At 51.5% G+C, this 16423-nt stretch overlaps 1 protein-coding gene across 4 annotated transcripts in view; it reads left to right on the forward strand.

The window, feature by feature from the left end:
* The first annotated feature begins 2659 nt into the window (after positions 1-2659).
* BCL11B (BCL11 transcription factor B) overlaps positions 2660-16423 on the forward strand; it is a 91264-nt gene continuing 77500 nt past the window's right edge. For all 4 annotated transcript variants that reach the window (XM_082317608.1, XM_082317610.1, XM_082317609.1 and 1 more), the window contains exon 1: positions 2660-3512. In XM_082317608.1, coding sequence (XP_082173734.1) covers positions 3455-3512 — 58 coding nt within the window. In that variant the 5' untranslated portion in view covers positions 2660-3454. The remainder of the gene's footprint in view (positions 3513-16423) is intronic.

Here is a 16423-nt window from a genome sequence, read left to right on the forward strand (position 1 = left end):
GGCGGGGGGGGACAGAAGCGCGGGGCCAGCTGCAGATGGAGGCGGGTCGAGGGATAGGTCAAGGTTAGAAAGAGCCTCTATTGATCTGGCTTTGAACGAGAGACAGGGAGAGCAGAGAGACTAAAGGGGGAGCTGTGAGACAAGACATTAACAGCTTTCAGTGCTAATGATCACAAGTGCCAGACAGGGGAGGAAAGAGGAGACTGAGAAATCACTTTGGAATTTTTTTTTTTTCCCCTTATTGGGATGTATTTTCGGAGGAGGAGGAGGCGGCAGGCTGGGGGCTCACCCCCCGCAGCCCTGCCCGCAGCCGACGAGGCGGTGCGGGAGGGGGCTCCGGCGGCCCCGCCGCCCCGGGCAGCCGGGGCGCCCGCCTGGTCAATCATTGCCGGCCCTTATCTCCTGCTCTCGGTGCCCACTGGAAGACACTGGTTAATCAACAGATGATGCCCAGTAACTTCCCGATAAGCTGCGCTCCGAAGGGGTGCAGCTTCCTGCAGCTCGCCGAGAAGCGACGGCGGCCGCTGCGAGCCGGACTTTGCACCCCGCAGCCCGCCGGGACCGCGGCCGCAGCCCCGCGGGGCGGCCCCCGGGCCGGGCCGCGCTTCGCACGGCAGGCACAGCCACAGCCGCACAAAGCCTCCCCGCCTCGCCAGCCGGGGGGAAAGGCGTGATCCGAGGCGGGGGAGGAGTGAGGGCAGCCCCCATCCCCGCTGACCTGCCCGGGCCCCCTTCCCCGCGGGGGCGGAGGCCCGTGGAGGGGAGCCCCTTCCCTCCGCCCCCCCCCCCCCCCCCGAGGGTGCCGCATCCCGGCCCCCGCAGACTCGGACCACGCTGCCCCGGGGGGGGTCTCCTCCCGTCCCTCCCCTGCCCGGCGGCGCCGAGCCCCTGCCATCCCCACGCTCATTTTTCTTTGCGGGACCCTGCAAACCAAGCCAAAACAAAACCGATGAAGAATCTAAACGGCTTAAGCGCCGTTAAATGTCTTTTACGTGTTTGCCGGGCGTTAACAGAGGCGGAGGGCTGAGCCGGGGCAGAGGAGGGCACCGCAAGGCTGGCCCGGCGCCCACCGCCCGGCCTGGGAGCTGCGGGGGGCCCGGCTGCCCTCGGCGTGCCGCCGGGCCGGGCTCCGGGGGGCCGGGGGCTGGCAGCGCCGAAATGCGAGCTGTGAGCGGGCGGGCGGTGTGGGGAGGAAAAGGCAGATTTGCTGGAGGAGGCGAGAGCGTTGCTGTTTAGCCAAATTCTACTCAAAGCTGATTAAGGGCACCGAGATGAATTCTGGTCCCCCCCCAAGGCTCTTATGCGATTTAATAAAAAAAAAAATATTATTTAACGTGGAAAGTAAATGACACGACTGCAGAGCGGCTCTCCTAGCGTGCTCCGGGTAGAGGCTGGGTTTCTTGGGTTTCTGCTCCATCTGCCTTCAAGCCCCCAGCCCTCCCCCTCTCCCCATTCCCCTCGCCCTGTCCAGACCTGGTGCTGAAAAGCTGTTTGCACCGAACAATTTCCTTGTCTGGGGAGAGAGAGAGAAGGAAAAAAATAATAATGGCAGGAGATGGGCTGGGAGAGCGGAGGTAGAGCGGAAAAAGTTGGTTTCCAAGAATCTCCCAAGTTACAAGCGCACGCAGTTGTGGGCATTTACCTGCGTGTGAAATAGGAGGAAAAGTGCACCGAGATGCGGTCCCTGGGAACTCGGCGTCTCTCGATTCGTGGCTGAGACTAAATTCCTCCACGGAAAAATCCTCTCTGCCAGGATTTTAAGGGAAGGGGGGGTGGGAGAAGAAGGTCGGAGCGTGTGTGCGTGTGCGGATCGGGAGTGTGTGCGCGCGTGTCCCGCTACCATCACACTTCGGGTAGGGAGAGAGGAGGGAGGGAAAAAAAAAACAACCCTCTCCCCAGCCCACACAGATATTTGTGTTGTTGTAAAACTGTTCGAAAGAAATGCAGGGGAACGCGCTCGCCGCCGAGGAGCTGCGGCGGCGCCTGGAGGGAAGAGCGGCCCGAGACCCCGGGGAGCGGCCGCTCCGGGGCAGGGACGGCGCGGAGCACGACCCGGCGCCCAGCCCGGCCGGCGGAGAGCGGCCGCCGCGATGAGCGGCGGCGAGGCGGCGGCAGCGGCGGGCAGCGCGCCCCGGCCGCCCGCCCCCGCCGCCCCCGGCCGCCGAGCCCCGGCCGCCGCCCCCGCCCCGAGCGCGGCCGGGCCGCCCCCGCCGCCCCCGCCCCAGCCGCCCCCGCTGCGGCCGGCGCCGGGCCCGGGGAAGTTTGGCCGTGCGTGAGGATGCGGATTTATTCCTTCCCCCCCCCCCCCCCCCCCCGCCTCGCTTTTCCTTCGCTGCCGGCACTCCGCGTACCCGGGAAAGCAGCGCTGCACAAAGCCCGGAGCGGCTCCCGAGCCCTGCCTGGGCTTCAGTTTGTGCGCCAGCCTGTGTGTGTGCGTGTGCGAGTGTGTGTGCGGTGTGTGCGAGTGGCGTTTCTTGTTCTCTTGCAGGGTACAATGTTAAAAAGCCACCGCTAGTCGCCCCCAGTGCTCCTACTCTCTGGGTCTTTTTGTCTCTAGTGCAGATTAAACGTCACGTCCGCACTTGAACTTGAATTTTATCCCATTGTACAGAGGCAGCCCCAGCCATAGAGAGACAGAGCGCTCCCAGAGAACCAGGACTCCGCCATCTTCACATTGCAATATATAATAGTAATAGCCAGCACCAGCCCAGCTGCACTGGGGGCTTCCTTCCTTCCAGTCCCAGTGCCAGGCGAGGGGGGAAGAGTGCAAAGTGGTGCAGGAGCACTGGCAATCCAAAAGCACCAGGGCAAAGCAGTGCCACTTGAACTGGGAAAGAGGAGACACAGTTTTGGCTACCCCTTTTCAAAAAAATTATCTCTATATATCTACCCAGCAAGGGTCAATCTCTGAAAAACATTTTTTTTTTTGGCAATTTTTTGTGTGTGTGGGCAATCCCAATTCCAGTACTTTTTTTGATATTCCTGCTTTTTTTTGCTTTTTAAATTTTTTTTTATTTTTTTTCTTTTTTTTTACCCTCCTGGTGGAAAAGCGCACTTGCCAATTTGCCCAGCACTCTGGAAAGAGGGAAAGAGAAAAGTGTCACTGGCGGTGCATATCCTCCTAAGTTCAAGAAGAGATCTGGAAGTCCAAGTGGCAGAAGCAGTGGAGAAAAGACAGAGTGTGTGAAAGAGAAAGAAAAAAAAGAGCGAGAAAGAGCTTTTCCTGATGATGACGATGATGATGATTTTTAATTGAGAGGGGATCCCATCCAGTGCACCACAGCAGCAACAAAAAGGAGGCTTTTTTTTTCCTTTTTAATTTTTTTTTGAAAGAAGAAGAACTCGATCAAGAAGAAGAAAGAGGAAAAAAAAAAGAGGAGGAGGATCGCCCCCCCAACACATCCCCCCAAACCAGTGCAGCTCTCCAGGCGATGCCAGTGTAAATGCCAGGGCAATGTCCCGTCGCAAGCAGGGAAACCCGCAGCACTTGTCACAAAGAGAGATTATCACACGTAAGTTTGAACTTGGAACCAGACCGAGCCGAAATCGAGGAGCAAAATTAGGGAAGGGGAGGAAGCGGCTGGGGGGGGGGGGGGGGAGACTCCAGGAGCAACCAAAGCTGGTAAATGACTTCAGAGAGAGGGAGAGGAGAAGGGAATTAAAGAGGGGAGGGGGGTGTGTGGCTAGGGGGGATGGGCTGGGGGTGGAGGGGGGGAGAAGCCCGAAGTTTGCTGTGCGTTTTTGCAGCGGTGCGGAGGTGAGGCGGGCGGGCAGGCGGCGTGGAGCGGGGCAGGCGCTGCCGGCGGGGAGAGCGCGGCGTGGCGCGGGGCGGCGCGGGGCTCCCCCGGGAGCGGGGCGCGTCTGCGGGGGGCGGCGGAGCGGGGCGCGCCGCTCCGGGCCGGGCCGGGCCGGGCCACCCCGCCGGGGCTCCGCCGCTCGCCCCCGGCCCCGCTCCTCGTTCCCCGCTCCGGGGGCAGCGCGGAGCGGTGGGAAAAGTTGGCCGAGCGCCGTGCCTCGGCGTGACAGCCGGGCCGGGGGGGGGGGGGGGGGCGGATCAAGGTGGGCAGCGAGGGGGGGAGAAGCGGAGCGGCCGGGGGGGGCTTAACGGGAAGCAGATGGAGGCGGTGGCCGGCCGGGGCCGGCAGCGGCGGGCGCCGAGCCCCCCGACGCGGGGCAGGTAGATGGGCAGGCTGCGCCCTGCCCGCCCCGGGGCGCGTAACTCCTCCGGCGCGGGGAGGGGGGAGGCAGGATCAGCTCGGCTGGGGCGAGAGGCAGGGCAGGGGCTGCAGAGGGGCCGGGGGCGGGCGGGGGTGTCTGTCGGTGGCGGGGGACGCGGGGAGAGCCGAGGCGGGGGACGGGGCTGGAGGGCACGAAATGCGGGCCGGGCAGCGGCACCGGCTCGGGGTGCCGGGGCAGGAGCGGAGGCTGCACTTTGCCGAAGCTCCCATTGTGAAATGAAAACACACACGTACCCCCCCCCCCCCCCCCAATATATATATATATATATATATATATATAGGGAAGGAAAAGATAAAGCGGGGGGAGGGAAGGAGGCGCCCCCCCCTCCCCCCGGCTCCAGCATCCCCCCTCCTCCCCGTTCCCAGCCCCGCAGCCCCGGGAGAGGGGCGAGCGCCTGCAGGCAGAGCCGGGGGCAGGTCCCCGCGCCGGGCGCCCCGCTCCGCCGCTCCGCCGCTCCCGTCCCCGGGGGGGGGGCGCCTCCCGGGGCGCGGGGCCCCCAGCGCCCCCCGCTGCTCCGCCGCCACCGGGGCGCGGGGGGGTCCCCATTTCCCTCCCATAGGATCAGACCCGTTTGGGGGGGCTGGTAGAAAATGCCCGGCGCGCCGTGGGGAGGTTTGGGGGGCGGAGGGCGGGATGGGGTCCCGCACCCCGCCGGGAAGGCCGGCCGGACACCGCCCCCCCCCCCCCCCCCCCGAGTCCGCAAGTTGCCGGGCTGCGGGGGGCGGCGGCGCGCACGGAGCCGGCCCGGGGCTGAGCCTGAGCCGCGGCCGATCCGAATATTTATGTTGAGATTTTAAAGAATTTAAATAAATAAATAAAATATTCCCCCGGCTTCTCTCCCCTCCCCTGAAAGCCAAGAATAGGAGCCATCTGCCAGGAGCATTTGGTGCTTGCGAGCTCCTCTCTTTCTTTGTTACCGGTGATAAATTTCTGTTTGTAAGATTTCCTTGGGAATCAAGATATATATGTGTATATAATTTTTCCACCTCCTGTGAGATTTTTTTTCTTTTCGTAGCAGAGGGTTGTGGGGCGACGGTTTGGGTCCCGAAATTTCAATTTCTTTTGCTCCATCTTTCCCTTTTTTCTTTTTTTTTTTTTTTTTTGGTGTGCGCCTTTATTTTTTAACCCGTTCCTCCTTCTCCCCCCCCCCCCCCCCCCCCGCCCCCGTCCATCAGCTGGCGGAACACAGATGAAGATGCATCTGGTATTCAGCTCTTTTTGGGGGGGTTGTTTTTAATTCATTGTTATTTTGGAGTCAGATTTGCATCACCATAAAAGGTGGATTCCCCCTCCTCAGCTCCCTCCCCTTCGTCAATTGCATTTTTGTTTTTAACCATCCGGTTTGGAAAACGCGTTTCCCTTTTTTGTTGGTGGCTTCTTAATTTTCCCCCCCCCCTTTTTTTTTATTTTTTATTTTTAAGAAAAAGCATCAACAACCTAACCCCTCTAAATCGCCCGGTGCAATTTCTCCCACTTCTTTTCTGGCTCAGTTGCGAGGAGATGTGGGGTGTTGAAAGGGGGTGTGGGGAAAATCTGGTTTGTTGCGCACGTCTGAATTTGTTTAAAGGGGTGAAACATTTATTTTCTCGCTGCTGTTGCTGCTGGGGGGGGGGAGGTGGGGTGGAGAAGAGAGCCAGGTAGGTTTGTTCTTCCAATTTGATCTCCTTTTCTGATCGCTTTACTTGAAAGTAAATAATGAGGAAGGAGAGCATTAAAAGGTGCCGAGGAGCTGCGTGTACAATGGGTTTAGCGGGGAGGCTGGGGAGGAATGGAGAGCAGAGCGGTACGCAGCTTCCCTCCCTCCCCTCTTCCATTTATCTATCTCTCCATCCTGAGGAAGCTGGCGGAGAAATCAGGCTGCATACTGAACAGTGGCAGAAAAAAATGAAGGTATCCAGGGGAGGAGGGGGTGGGAGCCGGGGGGGCTGGGGCTGGGGTTGGGGCTGGGGGGAGCAGGAGGCGCAGGCATTGCAGCGCACAGGCGCTGAGCCTCAGCTGCAGGCTTGCAGGAGGGGGGTTTCGCAATCCCCGCGCTCCTCGGGAAGGTGTCATTCGTGGGGAAAAGCAGGCAGGGAGACTGGCCTCTGCGAGGGGGAGTTTGGAAAGTAGCGGGCAACGGAATGGGAAACCAAAACACTTGCAGCAAAATAAAGCCAACCCCAAGCCAAGCCCCCAGAGCCGGGATGAATTGATACTGCTTTCTGAAATCTTGCACTTATGTGGCGTTCAGCTTGGGCTTTTTTTCCCCCCTCTCTCTCTCTCTCCCTTTTTGGCATCTGTCAGGAGAGTTGCATTTCAGGATGGATTGGAGGTCTCTGCCAGGCATGGAAAGAGAGATTGGGAGAGAGGTGGGGAGAGAGAGAGGGAGAGAAGGGTTTTCTGACACTGCTCAGCTGGAGTTTATTGGGTTTCATGCTCTTGGTGTTCAGAGAAACGTTTAGATCCTGAGTGTAAGACAAACAAACAAACACAAAAAGCAGAGAGGCTGCAATGTAGTTGTGCTCCAGAGTTGCAGCGTCTCATTAGCACAGTGGTTTTTAAGACTGCAAAACGGAGTGGCCTGTTGGTCCTTGCCAGGCTCACCCGGGCAGCCTTGTAATGGATGTGTGTGCAGGACAAAAAGAGGGGAAACACATGGGGAGAAAAGAGCAGCTCTGCACCTTTCTTCAGTGGTGGTGGACAGAACAAACTTGGTAGCTGAGCGCGCTTACATGGGTGGACAAAGCAAAAGAGGCGATTATGTAGAGAAGAGGAGGCTGAGCTGTTGAGCTGCTCTGTGCAAAGAAACGTTATTTTGGTTTGATTCAAATTGCTGATTTTCCAGCTTAAGATCTTCTTTTTTTAACTTGAGAAATCTGTTTTCAAACTAGCCCTGCATTTTGCATTTGAAGGAAATGTGAAAGGCGAGAGCATGTGAAAAGCTCGCTGATAGCAGTTTTGCAGAAGGCGGCAAAGCAAGAACATTTCTGTAGAGCAGCAGCAAAGATTGGGAGGGAAAGGCACAGTAAAATCATACAATTCCAGGTAGAGAGCCAGGTTTCCCAAGGAGGCTCTTCAGTACCTGGTCAACAGGTTCCCTAGGAAAAGTAATAATTTCCTTTAACGCTTTGTATTTGTACGTAGTCATTAAAGAGAATAATTAAAAAAACCCTACCATTTTTTGCATGTCAAAGTTTTGCAAATTGCTTCAAGGAGCTTCTCTTAAAATGCATTTAGATGTAGTGCAATTAATTCACTTTTTCCTACAGAAAAAAAACCCACACCAATGTAATCAACTCTGATACAAAGAGAATGTAAGCTGACACTGAAGAATCAGAGAGGAATTTATTATTATTTTGGAGATGGCTGACTTTTTCATAATACCCACGTAGTTGTGCACAGAAAAGCCTAATGTGCGTTTAAGAGACGTTACATGTGTTAGCTTTAAATAGGACAGGAAAAAAAAAAGGTTGTGTGCTGTCGACTTCCAGGTTGCCTTCCATTTGAACATGTTTGTATTGGACTTATAAGATGAAAAAAAAATACTGGCACATTTTCATAGTTTCTGGTCTTTTAAAATATTTTTGAAAAACCGGCGCAGAGTAAATAGATTGTGGATCTAGGTTGTTTCGTCCTTTTTGGTTGATGTGCTCAGTGGCTTAAATAGATGTACAGCGGGTGAGAAATCATTTTGCATTTTTTTTGCCGGTCGGCAGATGCAGAGCATATTTTGTCAGGCTTATTTAAATATTGAGAAATAAAAGTCTTCAAGATTTTACAACCTGGCTGCCTTTAATAGGAATGGTTGGAGCCCTTGTCTTGCGCAAACTGTATGTTTCTCAGCAGAACAAAGGGTTGTCTTGTGACATATTTGACAATAATTACGACTTAGAGGAGTGCGCGCTCGTGGAAGTAGTACAAATTATTGATATCGGTTACCGACTTCAGCTGACACCTCCTCAGCGGCGCTTCCCAGGGCTGCGCTCGCTGCTGGCGAATCCGTCCCCTTAAAAACCGCCTCGCACCAGACTTGTGCCTCTCTCCCACCTTTCCTACCTGGGTCGCTCTGCGCTCCGTCGCGGTTGTTGGCGGCAAACACCATTCCAAAATAAACTTTGCTGGCCGTCCGAGCCGCCTGGCAAGCCTGCGGGGCGGCGGCGGCGGGAAGTGGCGGGCGGTGGCGGCTAGGGGGAGCTCGCAGCCCGCGCCACGGCCGGCCGGCGCGGCGCGCGCTGCCCGGGGAGCGGCGGCGCGAGGCTGCGGCGTGCAGCCGGAGCGCGGATTTTCACGCGCAGCTCCGCGCGGCGCCGGCTGAGCGGGGCCGCCAGCGAGGCGCAGCTATTTTGAGCTGAATCGCGGCTGATGAATTGACTCGGGCGGACAGGAGTTTTTAATTAAAATTAGTTTTTAACAATGCCTTTTATTGGCAACGTGCAGTGTTTAAATTCTCAATTTGTTGTTGGCGGATAGCGCTCGGGGTAATGATACCTGTACGTGAGCGAGTCTCTGTGCGTGGGGGGGGGAACCCCACGGAGACCCGTTTGTTTGTTCCAGTGGATGTAAAAACACGGAGCGAGGAAGCTGGAGTTCTGGGAGAAGGTGTGTACAGCAATAAAGCAGACATACACGTACATAATTTGGCGTTGATTACACGTCAGAAAGCCACATGTACCCCTGCCGAGAGGATTTGCTATTAGATAGTTTACCGTACTTTGATCCTCAGGTCCTTACAGCAAAAAATCTGCAGTTCCTGCAAATGAAAATAAGCATTATTTTTCCTAGAGAAATAAACACAAAATCACATCTGTCACGTAGAAGTTGCTGCTGAGCAGCTCACAGGCTGCTCTGCCGGGCTGGTGCTGTTCTCTGCTGCAGTCGGTTTGTGCATCGTGGAGGGACTTTAGCGGGACGCTTTCTTGCTCAAACGTATAATTTTGTGGCGTACACACGGGAAGCTTTGATCAGTGGATGTTTATTTCACCCAACCTGAGAAATTAATCAAGTTACGGTATTGTTAACAGAGCACAAGCATCTTCTTATTTTTAGGGCGCAATATGTGGATGGAGGTTATCCCGTGACAGGAAAGCGCACTTTATTCTAACCTGAAAGAGAAGTAAATTAGGTCAGACAAAAGATCAGGGCTGTCATCAGCTGTACAAAAACCCTTCACTCTTGGGTAGAGAGGGCCAGCAATTTATCTGATGATTTCTCTACTTCAATTAATGTGTGAATCGAGCTAGTTGGAAGCATATAGACAGCAGCCAGCTCGTTTAACAGACCGGTAAGCTGAAGAGCACAGCGCCTGGGCCGCTGATGATGCTGGTGTTCCCCAGCCATGGGGGGAACATGGCTGGGGAACACCTTTCCTTCTCCCCTCCTGAAACCTCAAACTTCGCCGGTTGTGGTTTTCCTTCCATTCCATGACTGTTAACTTCTACCAAGAGAAACAACGATCCCCCTCTCCTCCTCCCCGTCGCCTCTGCCCGCCCAGCGCACGCACACCCACGTTCCCCTTTCTCCCGCTCCCTCCTCTGCCTCCCACCCATCCCACTCCCCCAGGATGAAGCCTGGTGGAAAAGTCTCCCCGCGGAGACCTGATACCCCAAAATGGCCCTCTGCCTCCTTGCCAGAGCGTTTCCTTCTTTTTGGTTGCAGCTTGGTTTCTCCAGGGTTGCGTTGCAGTTGTCGGTTGAATTTGGTCTCCCCTCGGTAGCGTCCAGGGAAAGCACGCGGAAAAATAAATGGGGCTGGGGGTTACCGCCTGCTTTAAAGTTAGCGATACTGTAAAAGTGCTTGGTGAAGCATCAGCATTGGCTGTAGACGGATTTATATATCTGTATCTTTTTAACGAGGGACGGAAAAGACATCAATAACTGTGTGCATTGATAAATGCGTGATTCATTCAGCTGCTCTTACTACAGCACCTTCCTCTCTTGTGTTTATTTACTTTCTTAAAATGTATCTGGGCAGGCTGCACACCGTTCCTCGGCACCCACGGTTGCAACCTCAGAGGCAGTTGTGTGTTCAGCTCCTGAACATCACTTAAATTTGCTTGCTGTCTGCCCTCCCTCCCAAAAAGCTGTTGCTTGCTTGGTACTGTAGCCCCTTGCTGGAGCTTTAAGTAGCAGCTTCTTTTTTTTTTCTTTTCTTTTTTTTTTCCGAAGGATATATAAAAAATGCCTAAAGCAGGCTATTTGAAAACAAATTAAAGCAGAGGGACACACTTCATGCGTTGCAGGCACGCGCCAGTAGAAGGGGGTTAGAAGAATATCGTCATTTTACTGGCAAAAGTGACACCAGATCGGGGATTTGATTAATGGTGCAGCATTCACAGGGACTTAGTTCTGTATTTTTGACATATGCAAGTCTTTTGTATAGTAGCCTCAGTGCAAGAAATTCCATTTTTTTTTTTTTTTTCCTGGAGCAGCTGATAATTTGTGTGTGTGCTGGATATGCCCAAGGTACTTTCCAAAGACTAAGCTCTAGACAGCACAGTATAAAAAAGGAATCCAAAGTTAAGGGAGAGGAAAAAAACACACTGGTTTACTTAACTTTTTTATGACCCCTTTTACTAAGCCACTGGAAGAAGCCATAAATTCGCTGAATGTTATAATGAATATGCTTCAATGAAAGTAAAAAAAAAAAGGCTTAAGAAAATTGTATATGAGCAACAGTGTGCCACACACAATTGAGAAAAACAGTCTCTTTTGAGCCTGATATTTAAGAAAAGAACAGAGCTGTTGTGTGTTTAATACATGTTCAAAACTAATTACTTAATTTTGATCATGCCTTTTAAATCCTGGGGTAAGAATCTGTGCTTCCAATATCCTTTTCTACGCCAGTTAAAAGCCCGTACCCAAATACTGCTCCCTCTCCTTTTGTGGCGCCGAGCGCTCCTTTCTCTCCTTGGTTGTCGTTTAGTTTTAAATAAAACAAATGTATTCACTGGGGAACAAAGAATGCTTTTATATCACATCATCACATCCCATTTTATCTGCGGAGATTTACAGCTTCTGCAGTCTATAGAAGAGCCTATGCATTCTCCGCTCTCAAAAGCAGTAAATATTTTTTTATGAACGTATAGTTTACTTAAGAGGAGACACGCCACTCCCTTCTTTAGCACTGTACATAGTTTCTGGTGAAATAACATCTGACAAGTGTTGGAGATTTGCACGGATCCTTGGATGTTCTTGGCTTTTGTTCTGTTTGGGTCCAGCGTGGTTATTGTGTCGTTTTCCTCCTTCTTTTTCCTAAACCCCGATGCATTGCCCGGCTCTTTGTGGCAGTGCTTGGGCTTACTCTGTGTCAGGTGTGTACAGAGGGTTAAACTGCTTTCTGAGAGATTTGGGCTACTTCTGCAAAAGGCGCCTGACTGTACCGGCTTGCAGGAGAGTCATCTAACTCACGGCTGTGCATGGGGCTTGCTAAGGCGTTGGAGCAAAACGGGTTATTTCCCTCCCCTGCTGCGTCCTGGTCCCCTTGCTGTCGGCACCCAGCGGGGGCAGCTCGGCGGGCTGTGCCGGGGCGGTGGGCTCCATCCCGCCGCTGTGGGCAGGGGTCGGTGGCCAGCCCACCCCGGCCACCACCACCTGCTGTGCCGTGCTGCCGTCCGGCAGAGTGGGCTGGAGCGCGGCGGTGGATGGCCGGACGGCGGCGGCTCGGCAGCTGCACCGGGGCCACGCGCGGCACGGCGGAGGTTCGCCGCTGCTCCAGCCGCCTTTGTGCACTTTGCACATGCCTGAGAGTCGCTAGGAAAGTAAGGCAGAGCTGTGGGCTCCTGTGTTTCTGGGGCTTCCCGATCAAGTTGCCTCTTTTGGCCAACTCAGCCTCAGACTTTTATTTAAAAAAACATAAAATACTCCGAACAATTGTTTTTCAGTGCTCAGAAAAATTAAAAATTGATGGCAGATAAGCGGTGCCTAGTACCGCTGAGCGTGATGCTGATGCAATATGTAGGCATAAGCTCAACTCTGCACCTTGCAGCTGCAGGGAGCTGTGGGGAGGCTCCGAAAACAGGTTATTGATAAACTTCAACAGCGAGGAGCTGCGTCGCCCGCTTTGAGCAGCGTTAGTCTTTGTGCAGAGAGGATCCTGACACCGATCTCGGCGATAACCCAGCTAGAGAGCGTGTGATCCGAGCTATTTCCGTTAAGCATGTTGATGTTACAGTAAATGTGACATGTGGGTGTTGATTGAAGGGACATCATTTTCAGGCCTGCTTTGGGCCAGCACCCTGAAGAGCGAGTCCTTTCTTTGTGCTTGCTCCCCAACTAGGCTGAGCTCTTTCTGGATGTGCCTTCAAGACAGCAGCGACTGTGTGCGCAGACCGGTGTCCTCGGCGTGCTGCGGCTAGCTTGCGGGTGGCTTCCCGTGCCTGGGCGCCAGGAGCTGTGCCCCTGTGGCAGCCCCCGGGCAGCCCCAGCTCGTCCCAGAGACGGGTGACCCCTGATGTAGCCCGTGTTTTGCCCCTAGGTGGGCACAAGGGCAGGCAGTGGCTGCAGTGGGGTGCCGGGGCAGGCAGGGCACCCATCCACCATCTGCGGTGAAGGCACCGGCAGCGCTCGCCTTAACCCTCCCATTATCGATTTGTGCAGAAACCGACCGCGGAGGGGAGGTTTCACACGCAACGCTTTGGCCCATTACCAAACTGATCCCTCTTCCCCCTTTCTCTGCCTCCTTTTGATACTGTGGGACGGGAGAAATAAGGAAGAGAATAGGTTGGCAACTTTCAGATCCCTTCTTACCTTGGTTTTGCAGTGCAAAAAAAATACAAGAAAATAAATTACTGCTGCCTGGACGCAGCCTCACCCAAACCCCGTGAAGAAGCATCCACAGTTTTGTCCTTAGAGGCCTTGGAAATGATTTTTAGTAACGCAGTCTTTTTCACTATTAATGGGTATGATTTTGAGACATCTGACAGGCAGAAAGTAGTTAGCATGTGCATTTGCTTTAATACTGGGCGTAAGAGTATTGTTTGCACGGGGCACATATGCTCTAATGATGTCACCATGCTGAAGTAGGAGCACTGGTGGTTTTGCAACAGTGCCTTTATGGAATTAAGGAGTTTGTCCACTGTATTTTGGCATGGTAGGCAGCCGGAGAGTTTGGAGATGCTGCTTAGAGTCCAGCCAGCAAGTGTAACGCTTTTCAAACTAAAGCGAGTTATTTAGATTGGCCAGTTGCATTAATTTCATGAAGCCATCGGATAACAACAGTGTCACTCACATCCCCATAGATCGCCTGCCCCGACTCGCTGTGCTCCCTAGGCAGGCAGTGCCAAGGCAATCCTCCTCAGAGGAATCTCTGGGTGCAGGGAAAAGGCTGGGCACACCTTAACACACCTGGAAGAACCAAGGCACGAGTCCTGGCTGGAAATAGCTCGTTTGCATTTTTTTTTTCCTTTTCCCACGTAAGGGAGATGAGATGTTTTCCATTCTCCTTTTTTGTGTGGTTTGATTTTTCCTTCTTAAAAAAAAAAATTAATTTTAAATAAATACTCTTGAGGAAACACCCTCCTCCCCCCAAACCCAGTTACCAACAAACAGCAATAACACCACAGAGTTAAATTCAAATAATGTGAAGCGACTCATTTGAAACCTGCAGACACAAGTGGAGTCAGAACTTTAGATTAAGACTGGCCTAAATTGCCCCATTGGTATTAAAGGACTCCTTAAACAGCCTAAGATCTTGGCTGTTGTATTAACCAGGCATGACCCGATGCGTTATGGGCTGGACTTGCAGGCTTTTTTCTCTTTTCCTTTGTGGGTTTTAAATCTCTCCTGTAATGTTACTTGAATGTAGGTTTTTAATGGCTTAATTGAGTTATCAATAGGAAGCCTTTTCTTTTTTTTTTAATTCCGAGTAAAAAAAAAAAATGCAAATTGACATGGATAAAATGCATTTGAAGATCTATTCAGTATTTTGTTTTTCATTCTTTTATATATGATTTCCACATTGTGAATAAGGGGATGTAATATAGCTTCTGCATTGTTGGGTGTACGGCTGGTCTCATGCTTGGTGATTATTAAGCTCAAATCAGAAATAGAGTCAAGTAAAAAAATCTTTTGATAGTTTGAAACCCAATTACTACTGATCATGAGGGCTCCGCGTACCAAGAAAACGAAAAGCTGAATTTCGGTAATGTGACGACTGCCAAAATATGAAGGAATACCAGATGTTATTTTAAAAAAGTGCCATTGCAGAGTCCTTGGAAAGAGAGAGTGAGCGAGTGTAAGTGAATAGGCATATGTGGATTTAACTAATATTCAAATGAAGTGTAGAACTGAAAAGAAAGAATTCGCAACAGTTTAGCTGTTTAAACCTCCTTCGCGTTTCCACAGACGCCTGGTCAGGACCCTTATCAAATGCAGCAGTTTTGCTACCTTTTCTGAAGAGCACAATTTAAATCGCAGGCAAAAAAAAAAAAAAAAAAATCCCCACATCAAAAAGATAATAAAGTTGAGATCTGTGCTTTTCTTTCTATTTGTTATATGTATATAAATGCCAGAATTCAGCCTTTGTAATTTGAGAGACAGACTTTAATCTGAAGGCTTTGCAGGAATGTTAGGTGAAACTAGTAACGAGCATTTTCCCCCTCTGCCACCTTTTTTCCTTACGACCCTTGGTTCAGTTCCTGTTTTCGTGTTGTCTTTTCCAGCTCTTTGTCCCATCTCCCGCGTGTGTATCTGCGTGCCTGTGTGTGCCTCTCTGTGTGTTTTTTTTTTTTTTTAATATTTTGACACTCTGCTCCCCCTTAATAGGAATTCTTCCTAGAAATAGCGCGCACATTTCTAAAGGACCCTTTTCACAGTCCTTTTCTTTTGGCTCTAAAATGATGTATATGTAATTGGTAATTAAAGGTGCAAGCTCTCTTCAATATAAACAATATTGCTCAATGTTAGATCATTAAAGGGAACCACAGCACTAAATAATTACCTTTTGCATCGTGACACAGTGTTCGCAGGCATCCGCTCCTTCCCAGCAGTCCCTGTTCAGCACAGGGTTATGGTTACATTTTCACTAAGGCAAGGAGGCATCTTTTCATGATATAAATTGCTGAATTCATTACGTAGTATTGTCTTCAAACTCCTTTTAAACTTAGATTAAGGGGAAAAAGGTAATTAATGGTTTTCAGAATGAGTATTGTGCTGTGTATTTGGTAAGCTTGGTGTGAGTTAGGAAACTGAAGCCTTCCCATGCCCATCGTCTTGCTCCAGCAGGATGGTCCGTGCTCAGGCACTTCTCTGGGGTCCCGGTCCTTTTCCTGCTGCCGCTGGTGCTGCTGCTGCTCTCTGCTTTGCTGTTAGTGAGCTCTGATGCAACTTGTAATACAGCTGGTAGATAACACCGATCAATTATTATTCTGGAAGGAAAAACTGGGGGCGATTCTTTTTCTAAACTGCCTTTTTCAAGGCTCAACCATTTTTGTTGCCAGCTAATACATTCCACCTTCTACCTCTTGTCCCTTTCCTATGTGGTTTTTTTTTGCAATTTGGTGAAGAGTGGGACAAAACTGCTTTTGTTTTCAGCCAGGAGGAGAATCCAGATTTGGATTATAACATCTGTCTATCTCAGTCTCACTTCTTTGAGATATTTGTGTGACTTGCTTTCTAGAGGAAATCCATAAGCAAACCGCTCGGGCTAATAGAGAAGATTTTTCCTCCTATTCCTTTAATCCTGATTCGATTAGAGGTCTCACTTGCTGATTTACATACTGTTAGTTCCTCTGTTTTGTTCAGCCCAAATCCTATAGTCCTTGCAGAGGCAAAACAGCCTTAGGCAAAAGTCAGTGGAAATTTTGACCGAGTAGAGACCAAGGTTTGTATGATTTGGCAGTTACACGGCAGAACAAGAGAAAACAAACCAAAAAACACGTTTTGCCCCAGAAATGGATTGTGATCCATAATTATTTTATAATGTAAGAATTATCTTCAAAATACCCATTAAAAACACACTGTGTTTTATTAATTGTGAAATGAGAAGTTACTTATTTCTTAGACACTGATGCAGGTCACTCAGAAATGCTTTCCCAGTCTTTGGGGCTAATGGTACGAAATCCATCAGGTCCGTGGGCAAGATTTAAACAAAAAACTTTTATTAACCTATATAGCAACTGCAGGGGTATTGGACATCAGGAAAATGAGTGGAAGATTTCAGGCTCAGCCAATATTCCAGCATGTTAAATAAGTGCCTCGTTCCTTTTCCC

Source organism: Platalea leucorodia (assembly GCF_965183815.1).
Source record: "Platalea leucorodia genome assembly, chromosome: 7".
Lineage (NCBI taxonomy): Eukaryota > Metazoa > Chordata > Aves > Pelecaniformes > Threskiornithidae > Platalea > Platalea leucorodia.